Source organism: Struthio camelus, chromosome 25, assembly GCF_040807025.1.
Source record: "Struthio camelus isolate bStrCam1 chromosome 25, bStrCam1.hap1, whole genome shotgun sequence".
NCBI classification, from domain to species: domain Eukaryota; kingdom Metazoa; phylum Chordata; class Aves; order Struthioniformes; family Struthionidae; genus Struthio; species Struthio camelus.
The window spans coordinates 5,871,105-5,883,259 of NC_090966.1; the positions used below are offsets into that span (position 1 = coordinate 5,871,105).

At 72.7% G+C, this 12,155-nt stretch overlaps 1 protein-coding gene across 1 annotated transcript; it reads right to left on the reverse strand.

The window, feature by feature from the left end:
* Positions 1 to 640: 640 nt before the first annotated feature.
* TBKBP1 (TBK1 binding protein 1) lies at positions 641 to 12,132 on the reverse strand. Its single transcript, XM_068919291.1, has 11 exons — positions 12,096 to 12,132; positions 10,891 to 11,130; positions 9,334 to 9,565; positions 9,138 to 9,260; positions 8,944 to 9,048; positions 8,615 to 8,747; positions 8,373 to 8,542; positions 8,237 to 8,286; positions 2,633 to 2,751; positions 1,634 to 2,382; positions 641 to 1,397 (listed from the first exon to the last, which is right to left on the reverse strand). The coding sequence occupies exons 3-11, from the start codon at positions 9,553 to 9,555 to the stop codon at positions 1,269 to 1,271; spliced, it is 1,800 nt and encodes a 599-aa protein (XP_068775392.1). The 5' UTR covers positions 9,556 to 9,565; positions 10,891 to 11,130; positions 12,096 to 12,132; the 3' UTR covers positions 641 to 1,268.
* Positions 12,133 to 12,155: the final 23 nt, after the last annotated feature.

The window sequence follows — 12,155 nt, forward strand, 5'->3', positions numbered from 1 at the left end:
CGGGCACCCTGAACCCAGTCACCCGCCTCTCCCCGAGCGCCCGCCGCCGCAGCCGGCTCTGCCCCGCGGACCCCCCGCCGGCCACCACCAGCACCCGGCTCTCGGGCCGCATGCATTGAGACGGGGCGCTCCTCGCTCACCCTTCGCACCCTCCCTCGCCAGCCGGCGAGGGGACCCCGGCCCCCGGCCAGAGCATCTCCCGGGCCCCGTCGCCCTCTCCCGCCCCGGGGACGCCGACAGAAGAGGCAATTTTGGCCCCCCGGGAGTTGTTTCAGGCGCTGGGGAAAGGTTTTTATTGGCCTCGGTTGTGTTTCCCGGGGGCCGCGGCGGCGGAAGAGCCGGCGGCGGCGTGGCGGGGCCGGGCGCCCCGGCCGGCCGGTGACGGAGCCCTTGGTGGGAGCGTGGGGACGCGCGGGGGCCGTCGCGCGGGGGGCACATGCAGCGCGGCGCGGGGGGACGGCACGGCACGGCGAGCGCGGGCGGGCGCGCGGCTCCCCCCGCAGCCCGGCGCGGCGGGACCCCCCCCTCTCCCGGCTCCCGGCCTGGCGGCTTTGAGGTAGATTTAACGTGGGAGATGTGGGGAGGTGAGGAGGGGGGGGGGGTGACGGCTTGGGGATGGGGGGGGTGCTGTTTGCAAGGGGCTGTTGCAGCCCTGGAGGATGGGGGACGAGGGTCCCCGGGCCGGGGCGGGGGACGCGGGGGGGGGGCCAGAGCGAGGGAGGGGGTTTTGCTCCTCAGCGGCACCGTTGCAGCGAGAAGCGGGGCCGGGGCAGGAAAGGTGGGGGGGGGGCCACGCTTTTCACGTAAAACCCTGCCAAGATGCTCGAACCGGTGGGACGAGGCGGCGGGCGGCCGGGGGCACCGGCGACAACCAGCTCCTGCCCCGCGGAGCCCGGCAAGGGGCCGCCCCTTCCCTCCGCCTGCTTTCTGGGGGCCGGATGCGGGATCCGGTCCCTCAAATCCTCCCTGAGATCAAGCAGAGAAAAGCCACGGGCACAGGGGGGGGGGGCCCTGGCGAGCAGCAGCCCCGGCCGGAGCATCCGCCCCCGGCTCGAGCATCCGCCGGCGCCGGGCGGGCGGGCGGGGGGAGAGGCGGGAGCGGAGAAACCCACTTACACGCGAGGCCGGGCCGGGGGCCGGGGGCTCCTTCAGTCTTTTGGCAGCTACTGAAGACTCGGAGGTATTTCGGGAGCCGTGGCGCTCCGTGTGGTTTCATGCAGCATCCAGAATCCGGGGAGGGGGGCGGCCCGGGGCGCCGAGCGGCGCCCTCAGATCTTGCTGTTCTCCAGGTGCGAGTCGATGTGCTTTACCAAAGCATCGTCCGGGTAGCCCACGGGGAAGGCGAGCTGGCAGAGCGGGCAGCTCCGGATGTCCGAGTCCGCCGTCTCCAGCAGCAGCTGCGGGGGGCAGAGAGGGAGGGAGGGAGGGAGGCAGGAGCGCAGGGGTGACGCCGCCGCCGCGCTCCGACCCGCGCCAGCGCCTCGCCGGGCGGCCGAAACCACCCTCCCTCCCTTCGCACCCCACGCCGGGCTGGGGCATCCAGCTGCATAAAGACGGGGAAACTGAGGCACCGCTCTGCCCGGCCTCTCGCTACCCCCGCGGCGGCTACCCGGGCAGCGGGGCTGGCGCTTACGTTGATGGAGGGCCAGGACTGCGCGTGCTCGGCCCGGGCGTAGGCGGCCGCCGTCCGGTGCGCGGCGGCGGGGATGGGGAAGCCGGCGCAGAAGGAGGCGCAGCGGATGGCCCCGGCCTCGGGGCTGGGCGGGCTGGGCACGGCCCAGTCGTCCTCGTCCGACGACTGCTTCTCGAAGCGTGCGTGCTCCTCGAAGGGCTGGCGGGGGCTCGGCGGCGCGCCCGAGCCGCCCAGGTAGAGCTCGCCGTAGGGCCGCGGCTTGGGCAGCGTGGCGGCTTCGGGCGGCAGCCAGAGCGGGCGGCTCTGCTGGTACAGCGCCACGTTGCTCACCTCCGAGTAGCTCCGGCGCCCTTGGAAGCTGGCTTTGATGTGACGGCTCGAGGGCTTGGCGTAGCCCAGCTCCAGCGGCCCCCTCTCGCCGGGCAGCCGGTGCGGCGAGGCGGCGGCCGGAGCCGGGCCGGCCGCCGGGGCCGGCGAGCGGCGCTGCTGCCCGGGCGACTGGCTGGCGGCCGGGGCCGGCGAGCGCCGCTGCTGGGCCGGCGACTGGCCGGGCCCGGGGGCCGGCGAACGGCGCTGCGGGGCCGGCGAGGGGCTGGCGGCCGGGGCCGGCGAGCGCCGCTGCAGCGCCGGCGACTGGCAAGGGGGAGCGGGCGCCCGCCCCGGCGCCACGGGCGAGGGGCACTGCGGGGCGGGCGAGCGGCGCTGCTGGGCCGGGGAATGGCACTGGGACAGCGGCGAGTGGCGCTGGGCTGCAAAGCGAAGCACAGCAAAGCCGGGGTGGGAAAAGCACCCCGCGTCAGCTCGGCAGCACCCCGGACGGACGGACGGACGGGCGCTCCCATGGCGTGGATGCATGGGCACCGCGATGCCGACGCACCGGGGCAGCTCGGCGCCCGCTCCCGGCCGGCCGGGGCGATGCACGGGCTGGAGGGGGCTCCCCGCGTCCCAGCCCGCCCCGTCCCCGGGGCCGCCGGCGGCTGGCCCCCCGCAGCCCCTTACCGCCGTTGAGGCTCTTCTCCTGCAGCAGCGCGCGCAGGATCTGGCTCTGCAGGGCGCTGAGGCTCCGCAGGCGGCACAGCTCCTCCGTCAGCTCCGTGTAGGCCAGCGCCAGGTTCACCCTGCGGCGGGGCAGCCGGGGGCCAGCGTCACGGGCTCGCCCCACGCTGACCCAAACCTTCACTTTTTAACTCGGAAGGGAAAAGTTTTGGCTGCCGTTCCCCCCCCGCCGCTAGTTGCAGCGCGGTGATTTTCCCGCGGCCCCGCCAGCGGCGAACCCCGGGGTCCCGGCTCGGCCGCAGGGCGAACGCCGGCTCCCTCCTCCTGCCGGGCCCGCCGCGCTCGTCAGCAGCCTTCCAAAGCCCTGCCAAACTCATCAAGTCTCCCCCAACTTGCGTGTCACTTTTAAAAAACATATTCGCTCCGGTGATGTGATGGGAGAAACCCATCTCCCGAGGTGAGCGCGGGGCTGTCAGGCCCGGCTTGTCCTGCGCCGCGCGCGGACGAGTTCAGCTGAGCGGTTGTGACACCCCGGGGACCTGGGAGATGCTGCTCGTAACAGCAGCCGACAGGTCTGGCCTGGCGCTCCCGTCCGTGGGAGCCGTGATGTTATTGGCAGGGGAGAAAAGAGAAGAAAAAAGAAAAGAAAAGGGAAAAGAAAAGGGAAAAGAAAAGGGAAAAGAAAAGAAAAGGGAAAAGAAAAGAAAAGGGAAAAGAAAAGAAAAGGGAAAAGAAAAGAAAAGGGAAAAGAAAAGAAAAGGGAAAAGAAAAGAAAAGGGAAAAGAAAGAAAAGGGAAAAGAAAGAAAAGGGAAAAGAAAGAAAAGGGAAAAGAAAGAAAAGGGAAAAGAAAAGAAAAGAAAGAAAAGGGAAAAGAAAAGAAAAGAAAGAAAAGGGAAAAGAAAAGAAAAGAAAGAAAAGAAAAAAGAAAAGAAAAGAAAGAAAAGAAAAAAGAAAAGAAAAGAAAGAAAAGAAAAAAGAAAAGAAAAGAAAGAAAAAAGAAAAGAAAAAAGAAAAGAAAAAAGAAAAGAAAAAAGAAAAGAAAAAAGAAAAGAAAAAAGAAAAGAAAAAAGAAAAGAAAAAAGAAAAAAGAAAGGTTTTACTCCCCAGGTTCCCACGTCATGTCCCCAGTGGCCTTTCCCTGGTGGCAGCGAGGACACGAGCATGGGCATCTTCCCCGTCCTGGCCGGACACAGCCCTTCCCCGCGGTCCTGACCGTCCCCATCCCGTCCCGTCCCCGTCCCCATCCCCGTCCTGGTCCCAGCTCCGCTGCCGGGAGCGGCGGTCGGGGCCGGGAGCGGGGCAGCGGCAGGCGACGGGCAGCCCCGCCGCCACCTGAGAAAGGCTCGTTTTGGGATAAAACGTGGGGTTTTGAGCCGTAGCTGCGGGTAAGATGTGAGAACGAACCAGCTGCCGAAACCCCGGCCGCCCACGCCGGGCGGGCGCACGCGCGCGGCAGCAGCGCCGCGCTGCAGGGGCGCTGGGAGCCGCCGGCCCGGCAGCCGCGGGAACCGGCCGGGCACCGGCTGGCGCTCCCGAGGGGCGCGGGGCCCCCCGGCCCGTCACACGAGCGCCCCGTTGGCGGCTGGTTGAGGACACAACCGCGCCGAGGGTGCAGCTCGCCTCCTGCCCGAGCCCCCGCAGGAAGTGTGCCGGCGGCCCGGGCTGCCACGTGCCAGCGGGGAGCGGCGCAGGGCAGCGGGCAGGCGGCCGCCGGGGCCGCGCGGCGCCCGCTGCACCCGTGCCGCTTCCCCCCGCCCCGGCTCCCCCCCGCGCCCTGCGATACCGATCTCGCCGGCGAAGCCACCCGGGGCGCGCGCGGAGCGGCGGCGTTGCCATCATCTGAGAGATGCCAACCACATCACACCCCTGCCGCGACATCGGCCCGACCGCAGCGCCCCCGGGGGCAGCGACGCCGGCGTGGAAGGCAGAGGGCCGGGCGCGGGGGGCCCCCGAAACGGGGCGGCCGCGGGCGCAGGCTGAGCTGCAGCCCGCCTCGAGCGCGGCTTCCCGCGGCGCCGCTCGCGCCCGCCCGCGGCCCCGACGCGCTCGGCCCCGGCCCGCTGCACCTAACGCCAGGGCGGTTTTTTTTCCCCCGAGGACGGGGGCAGGCGCCTTCGCGCGCCGGCCGGACCGCGCGCCTTTTTGCAAAGCTTGGCACCGGCTTCAGCGAAGGCGGCCGGGCGCGCCGGGGCCCGCCGTTCCCACGGCAGGGTGGGGAGCGGGAGGAAGGGGCGACTTCGAGCAAGTCACGCCCGGTAAACAGGAACGCCGGCAAAGAAAGCCCTAAATAAAAAGCGCAAACCACAGGCTTATCTGCTCTCTGCGCGTGGGCAGGGGGACGGGCAGCGGCGAGCGCGAGCCGGAGCCGCGGGGAGGGGAAAGGGCCCGGCGCCGGTCGCAGCCCTGCGCCGCGGCGGAGCAGCCCGGCAGCGAGCGAAGCCGGGGGGCGGGAAGGGGGTGCCGGGGGGGGGGACGCCCGGACAACCGGGCCGGCCAGGTGCTTTGCAACGCTTGCAAAAGGCTCGGAGGTGGGGGCGTAGCGGTGGCACGAGCCCGCGGCCGGGACGGGCCCCGAGGCGCCCCAGCCCCTGCGCCGTCCCCGAGGTGCCACCGAGCGCGCGGCTGGCGAGCCGCCTCCATCCAGATTCAGCGGAGCAGGCAGAAACCAACCGAAACGGCCCCGAAACGGCGCTTTCCCGCGCCCTCCTTCCCGCCGGCAGAACCGGCGCCGCGCTGCAGCTTGCGCTAGCGGTTCGCCGCCGCGGCCCAGATTGCTCGGGCCGGATCGCCGAGGGAGGGACCAAAACCGAATCGCCGAACACGCCGCCGCTGAGACCGGCCGCTGTCATGACAGCGATGCTCCCCCAGCACGGACCAGCCGAGGGCTGCGCGGGACGCAACGGCCGGGCTGTGCCCCGGGCGCGCCGGCGCGTCGCCTCCGCACGCCGAAGCCCAGGCCAGCGAGGACACGGGAGCCGTTTCGGGGCGGCCGCAGCGGGACGCGGCCCGAAACCCCATTCCCGCCCGAAGAGAGCAGAGATTTCCAGCGCCGAGGCAGCCCCGTCCCTTCCAGCTTTGGAAAACTCCTTCTCTGCCTTCAAATCAAAAGAAAAATACTGAAATCGAAGTGAGTCAAATCCGAAATCTTCCTGCCTTTGCGGGCACACTACAGAGGCAGGCTGACTAATTCAGCAAAAGAGAGAAAAGTCACCCAAAGATTGAAAGCGCAGATAGTGCGTGTTTCATACCCAAAAGTGGTGGAAAAGAGCAGGTTACAAAAAAGAGCCTTATTTACAAGAAAAGGCAACTCCGGGGAGGTAAATTTTGTTCCAAAATTAAACCCGAATCCGTCCAAAACTGCTCGCCGAGGTCGGCCACGTGGGCGCCCTGCCCGCGGAGGAAGGAAGGGGTGTCCAGCGCGGGTCACATCCTGCTGCCCCGCACCAGCCCGCCGCGGCTTTTCTCCTGCCTCTTGCCACCGAGGGGGAGAGGCAGATCGGAGGGTGGGGGGGGGGGGATAAAACAGCCCGGCAAGCGCCGAAACGCGAGGTTTGCTCTCCGCGCCGCCTCGGGGGAGCGTGGCGCCCAGCGCGGCTGTGCCTCAGTTTCCCCACCTGCTTCCCCCCGCGGAAGCGGGGCTCCGAACAACGAGGCCTCGGGAAGCATTAAGACAGATGGGCGGAGGTCGTTTTATTTCCCTTTGCAGGGCTGGAAATCGCGGGAAGGGGGACGGGGAGGAGAGCGCAGGGACCCTCGGCAGAGGTTTGCCCCGAGGCGCGGGAGGGACGGGCCCCCGCGCGCGCCCAGCTGGGTGAATTAACAGGAGGGAAGCCTCCAGCGAGGGTTATCGATGGCTCCGACCGGGATGCAGCCAGAGAGGCGATGCTCGTCCTAACCCCGCTATCGCCGCTCAGGGACGAGACGGGGCCAGGCCCCGCCGAACGCCAGCGGGGGGAAATCACTGCAAATCAGCGAGAGCGAGGTGCTGATTTACGCCGCGGAGACAAGAGACAGCGAAAGCATCCAGCGCATCAATATTAAAAAAATAAAAAAAATAAAACAAGGAGAGGGGGGAGGAAAACAAAACAAAACAAAAAGTTGCCCGGCGCCTCCCGCGCCCTCCGTGCCCGCGGGCGCCTGCCGCACGCCGCTTCGCCCCGCTAACGAAGCCGCCCTGCAATCGCACCCTCGCCGCCCGGGGCCGAGCGGCACCTCCGCCGCGCCGCATTAGCGAGCCCGCCCGCGCGTCAGCTTCTATCTGTCCACAGCTCGGCGGCGGCCGGGGCCGCGCGCGCCCTCCCCGGCGGCCCCGTCTCCGCCGCGGCTCGACACGCCGGGAGAAGACAACCCGCCTCTCCTTGGTGCGGCTGAACGCCGGACGTCGGCCCCCCGTCCCAGCTCACGGCGTCGGGGGGCAAAGGGAATAACCTGGGAGCGCTGGGAGCCGCTCTTGGCTGTCCAGCGCCCCTCCTGGGATGCTCTAAGCAGCCATCGCGGGGGGACGACGCGGACGCAAGCCTGAACGCTGGGATACCGGGGTAAGGGAGCCGCTGGCCGATCCCCAGCTCATCTTGGGGGGGGGCGGAACCCACACATGCACTGCCGGCATCGTCACGTCCTACGGCCTGGGCCCAAAGCGCCCCGAGCCGGAGCTGCTCTGCGCCCGCCGGGTCGGCCCCGCGGAGTCTAACGGGGCTGAGCAAGGCCCCCGGCGCGGGAACAGCCGGCGCGGGAACCGCCGGCGCAGGAACGGCCGGCGCCGGAGCGGTGGTCTCGCCACTGCGGGAACTAGCCAGGCTCGGCCGCCTGCCGCGGCTCCCGGCGAGCCCCAAAACTCGGCAGTTTCTTGGCCTGAACCGCCTCGAGTTTGGGGGATGCGCCGGGGGCGAAGGCCGGGAGCAGGCCCAGGGTCGGAGCAGGGACGCCCCCGGCGCAGCGGCGGCTCCGAGCCGACTTCCGCCGTTGCAATAAACCCGCGGCGGGATGCAAAGCCGGCGTGCGCCGGAGACGAGGGCACCCCGGAGCATCCCCTCCGTGCCGCCGCCGCCGGCCCCGCGGCGTGCCGGCAGCCCGGCCGGCGGCGGCGACGAGCCGTCAGTGCCCTCTGGAGGCGGCGGCACGCTCGCCGAGCCCGCGCCGCGCGGCCTGCACGGCGCCGCGCACCCCGCTCCGGCCACCCCTCGTGCCGCCGCCGCAGGTTGCGTTTGCAGCCTGCCCGCGCGCCCGGCTCCTCTGCCAAGGTGAGCGGCTGCCGTTTGCTGGCGTTTCCCCCCCCCGCGCTGCCGGGGCCGGCACGGCGCCGGTGCTTTCGGGCTGCAGAGCGACGGGCACCCGGCGGCAGCGGCGGGTTTCGCTCCCCAGGAGCGATGCCGCGAGACCCCGGGGCGGCTCGCGGCGTCGCAAAGCGGGAAAGCAGCCGGGGCCGGCGGCGCTGCGACATCCCTGGCGGGCTGAGCGCCGCGGTCCCCACGGCTCCAGCTACCCCGCGCCGAGCATCCCCCATCCCGCCTGCGCCGCGGAGACCCCCGGGAGGCATCCGCACCCACCCGGCCCCCGTGCAACCACCCGCCCCCCCCCCCCGCCGGCACCCCCCGCACGGCACTTACTGGTCGTCGCCCACCTTCTTCACCCAGGCCATGTCCCGCTCCGACTGCTCCTGGGGCGAGCAGAGGTCCCGTGAGGCCCCCCAGCACCTCGGCGGGGTTTGGGGGGGGGGGGCACCCCGGCTCGCCCCGGCCCTACCTGCGCCCGGCTCTCCTGCAGGCGCTCGAGCTCGGCTTGCAGCCGCTCGCGCTCGGCTTTGAGGTGCTCCTCGCGGTGCTGGGCGCGCTGGGCCTCCTGCCGCGCCGCCTCCAGCTCGGCCTCCAGCTGCTCCAGGCCGCGGCTCGGCCAGCCCACGGGGCAGTCGAGCACTGCGGGCAGCGGCCGGCTCAGCCCCGCGGCCCCCCCGCACCCCCCCCCCGCCCCGCCGCCCCGCGGCTCACCGTGGCCGCCGTGCAGCGGCAGGAACGGCACCTCCTGGCCGGGCAGCGGGGCGCCGAAGGAGCCGCCGTCGCGCTGCCGCAGCTGCTGCTCCAGGCTCCGGATGCGGCTCAGGTGCGTCTCCACCAGCGCCCGCTGGCCGGGCCGAGCGGGGAGAGGAGGATTGGGCCCGCGGCCGCCGGCCAAACCCCTCGCGCGCCCCTCCGGCCCCGTCGCCCAGCCGCGGCGACGGCAGCGGGTCCGGGGGCGCCCGGCTCTCGCCTGCCTGGTACCGGGGTGGAGCCAAGGCAAAACTGGGTCCGGGCTTGGGGGGGGGGGGGGGGGCACCCACCATCTCGCCCAGCTCCGACTCCAGGTCACTCTTCTCCACGCAGAGCTTCTCGTAGGCCTGGATCATCTCGTCCAGCTGCTCCTCCCGCTCCTTGCTCTTCTGCAGCTGCAGGGGAGGGAGGCGAAGGTGCGGCCGGGGCTGGGGGGCGCCGGCGGGGACCCCCCCCCCCCCCCCCCACCACCGCCGCCGCTCACCTCGTGCTGGAACTGGTTGAGCTGCTGCTGCAGCGACGCCTTCTCGCTCTGCAGCGGCGAGGTCTCCTTGGCCTCGTAGACGGAGAAGAGGCGCTCCTCGCCGAACTCGCCGATGAGCGGGTACTGCGCGGCGGGCAGGCCTGAGCGCCGGCCCGGCCCCGCGCCCCGCCGGCCCCCGGCCCGGCCGGCCCCTCACCTTGATCTCGTAGGCCTTGAGGCGCCGCTTGAGCGTGGAGTTCTCGCGCTCCAGCCCCGCCAGGCGGTCCTTGAGGTCGTCGTAGGCCGTGACGAGGGCGAAGTGGGAGGCCGAGCACATCTCGCCCGACAGGTCCGTGTTGGGGCTGTCGAGCCAGTCCTCGTCCTGCCCCAGCGCCTCCTGCGCCAGGATGCTGATGTCGTCCTCGAACATGGAGTCCATGGCGCGGCGCCTGCGGGGCGACAGCCGCCGGTCACCACCCCTCGCCGCCGGCCGGCCGCGGGCGCCCACGCGGCGGAGCAACTTGCAGGATGTAAGAAAGGGGCGAAGGGCGACGGAGAGCTGCTGCTCCGTCCCCCAAACCCGGCTCTCATCCGGCAGCTTTCCTTCGCCCGGACGGAGGCCGGCGGCCCTGCCCGCAGGAGGGGGCCGGCGGCGGGACGGGAGCCGTCCCCGGAGCGGGGGTCCATCCCCGCCGGCGGAGCGGGGCTGGCGTCACGGAGCCGAGCATCGCCGGCCGAGCGGCCCCAGGGGGCAAAGTGACTTTCCCGACGTCCCCCAGGAAGCAAGCGCCAGAAATAGCGGCCTGCGCCCATGACTCCTACCCTGCCAGGCAGCGCGCGGCGGCTTCCCGCCCTCCCACGCCGCGGCGGCGGCACGGAGCCACCGCGCTGCCCTACATACCGCCGCGGCCGCTGGTAGCCCGGGGAGCGCTGCCGCCTTCACAGCGCGGCCCCGAGCCGCCCTCGGGGAGGCCAAATCCTGCCCGGCGCCGCTCCGCTGCTAGCACGGACCCAGCCGCGCGTCCCGCTCGCCCGGCAGGATTTGGCCCCCCCCGGGGAGGAAAAGCCTCCCGCGAACGGCGCGGCCCCTGCGCCGCGGGAAGCGCTGCCGTTTGGAGGCGTTGGAGCAGCGCAAGCCGCCGGGGCGGCCGGCGAGCGAGCGGGACGGCGCAGACGCCGGGCCGGCCGCGGCGCTCGTCCACCCCCCCCCCCCCAACCGCAAACCCCCCCAGCCCGGGCGGCGGAGCGCGGCGGCCGGCCGAGCCGACCTCTCCGCGCCACGAGCCCGGAGACGGGGCACCGCCCCGGCTGCGCTGTCTGCGGCCGGATCCAGGGCAGGATCGGCGCCCGCATCCGGGATGCCAGGAGAGGCAGGAACGGCGGCAGGCGGCCGGCTCCCCGGCACCCGCCGCGCCGGGCGGCCGGGAGACGCCGCCGCGCTGCTAATTCATAGCACAAAGCCAGGAAAGGGAAGTTATTTCCGCCAGGCGGAGCAGGAGCGAGGCCCGCGGCGGGCCGGGAGCTGCCGCCGGCGCCCGACCCTCGAGCGCCGGGTCCCCGCTGCCAGACCAGCCCGGCGGCTGCCGGGGTCAGATTCGCCGACCGGCCGCCGGAGCGAGAGCCGGGCGGTGGCAGCGGCGCAGCCCTGCTCCGCTGTGCCGTGCCGCGCTGCGCTCCCGGGCCCGCGAGCGCCTTCAGCATCCCCGCAGGCGGCCGCCGCCGCCGCCACCCCGCTCCTGCGCCCGCCCGGGGGGGCCGCGTGCCGAAGCCCGACCTGCCTCGCCGAGGGCCCCGGGCGAGGGGCGGGGGGTGCTGGCTGGGCAGGGCTGCGGTGCCGGCGTCTCAGGCTTCGGCAGCGCCGGGCGGCGCCGGGCGGACGCTCAGCTGGGCCACGAGGGGGTCAGCAGGAGCCGGCGGCGCTGTCATTAGGCTCCAGGGGCAACGGCGCAGGTGGAGGAGAAGAGGTGGGCTCCGCGCCGGCGGCGACGGTCCCCGCCTCGAGGCCTACAAACGCCTTTAAAGAGAACAAAACAAGGCTGCAAATCCCCCGGTGCCGAACCGCTGTGAGCGCGGGGGCCCCATGGCAGGCCCCGGAGAGGGGCTCCGCGGCCGCCAGGCTGCGAGGCGCGCGGTGCCCTCCTCCTCGCCGGGGCCGGGCGCCCGCTCCGGGCGCTGAGCCTGGCGGGGACGAGCTCCGTCCCAGCCTGGGACCGACGTCCCCGGCGCCCAGCCCCGCCGCCCGCCTCGAGCCGCCCGGCTGCCTCGGGGAAGACACCTCTCCTAGTTGCTTTGACATCCCTCCGCCGCTTTCCCCTCCGCTTTGGGAGCCAAAGCGCGCCGGGACGGCTCCGGTGCCGGACGAGGGGCTGGCGCGTGGCCGGGCCCGGGCCGAGCGCGCTGCAAGCCGGCGGGCGACCGGGAGCGCCAAGCGGAGCCGGGCAGCCGGCGGGCACCTCGCAGCCGTGCGGCGGGACGCGGGGCGAGGCGCAGCACCCGGGGGCGACGGGCGAGCGCGGGCTGGCGCACGTGTGCGCGCACGAGGCGGCGGGCGGGTGGGCGGGCTCGGCCCCCTCCGGCTGGCAGCCCGCGGGCGCGGGGCCTGCGGCGGCCGCCTGCCCCGGCCCCCAGCCCCGGCGCGGCGGGTCGCCCAGATGTGCCACCTGCTCCAGATGTTGCCCGGCCTGCTGAGGCCGCAGCTGGCCGGGGCGGCGGGTGGGAGCCGGAGTGGGGGGGGGGGGGGGAGGCTGGAGACGGGGGCGGATGAGGATGGCGCTGGGGATGGGAGGGCGCTGGGGAGCGACGGGGACGAGCAGGGGCCGCGCCGGGGCGGTGCAGCCGCCGCTGCCGCCGGGCCGGGTGGGAGGAGGCCGGGAGCCGCCGGGCCGGACCCCGCAGGGCGGCGGCGGGGGGGGGGGGAGGGGGGGGACCCGGTATCCCCTTCCCCCCCCCTCCCGGACCCCGGCCCCGGCCCGCACTCACCGGCGCTGCGCTGCGCTGCGCTGCGCTGCGGCGGCGGCGCCCGCCGGGATGCGGCTCCTT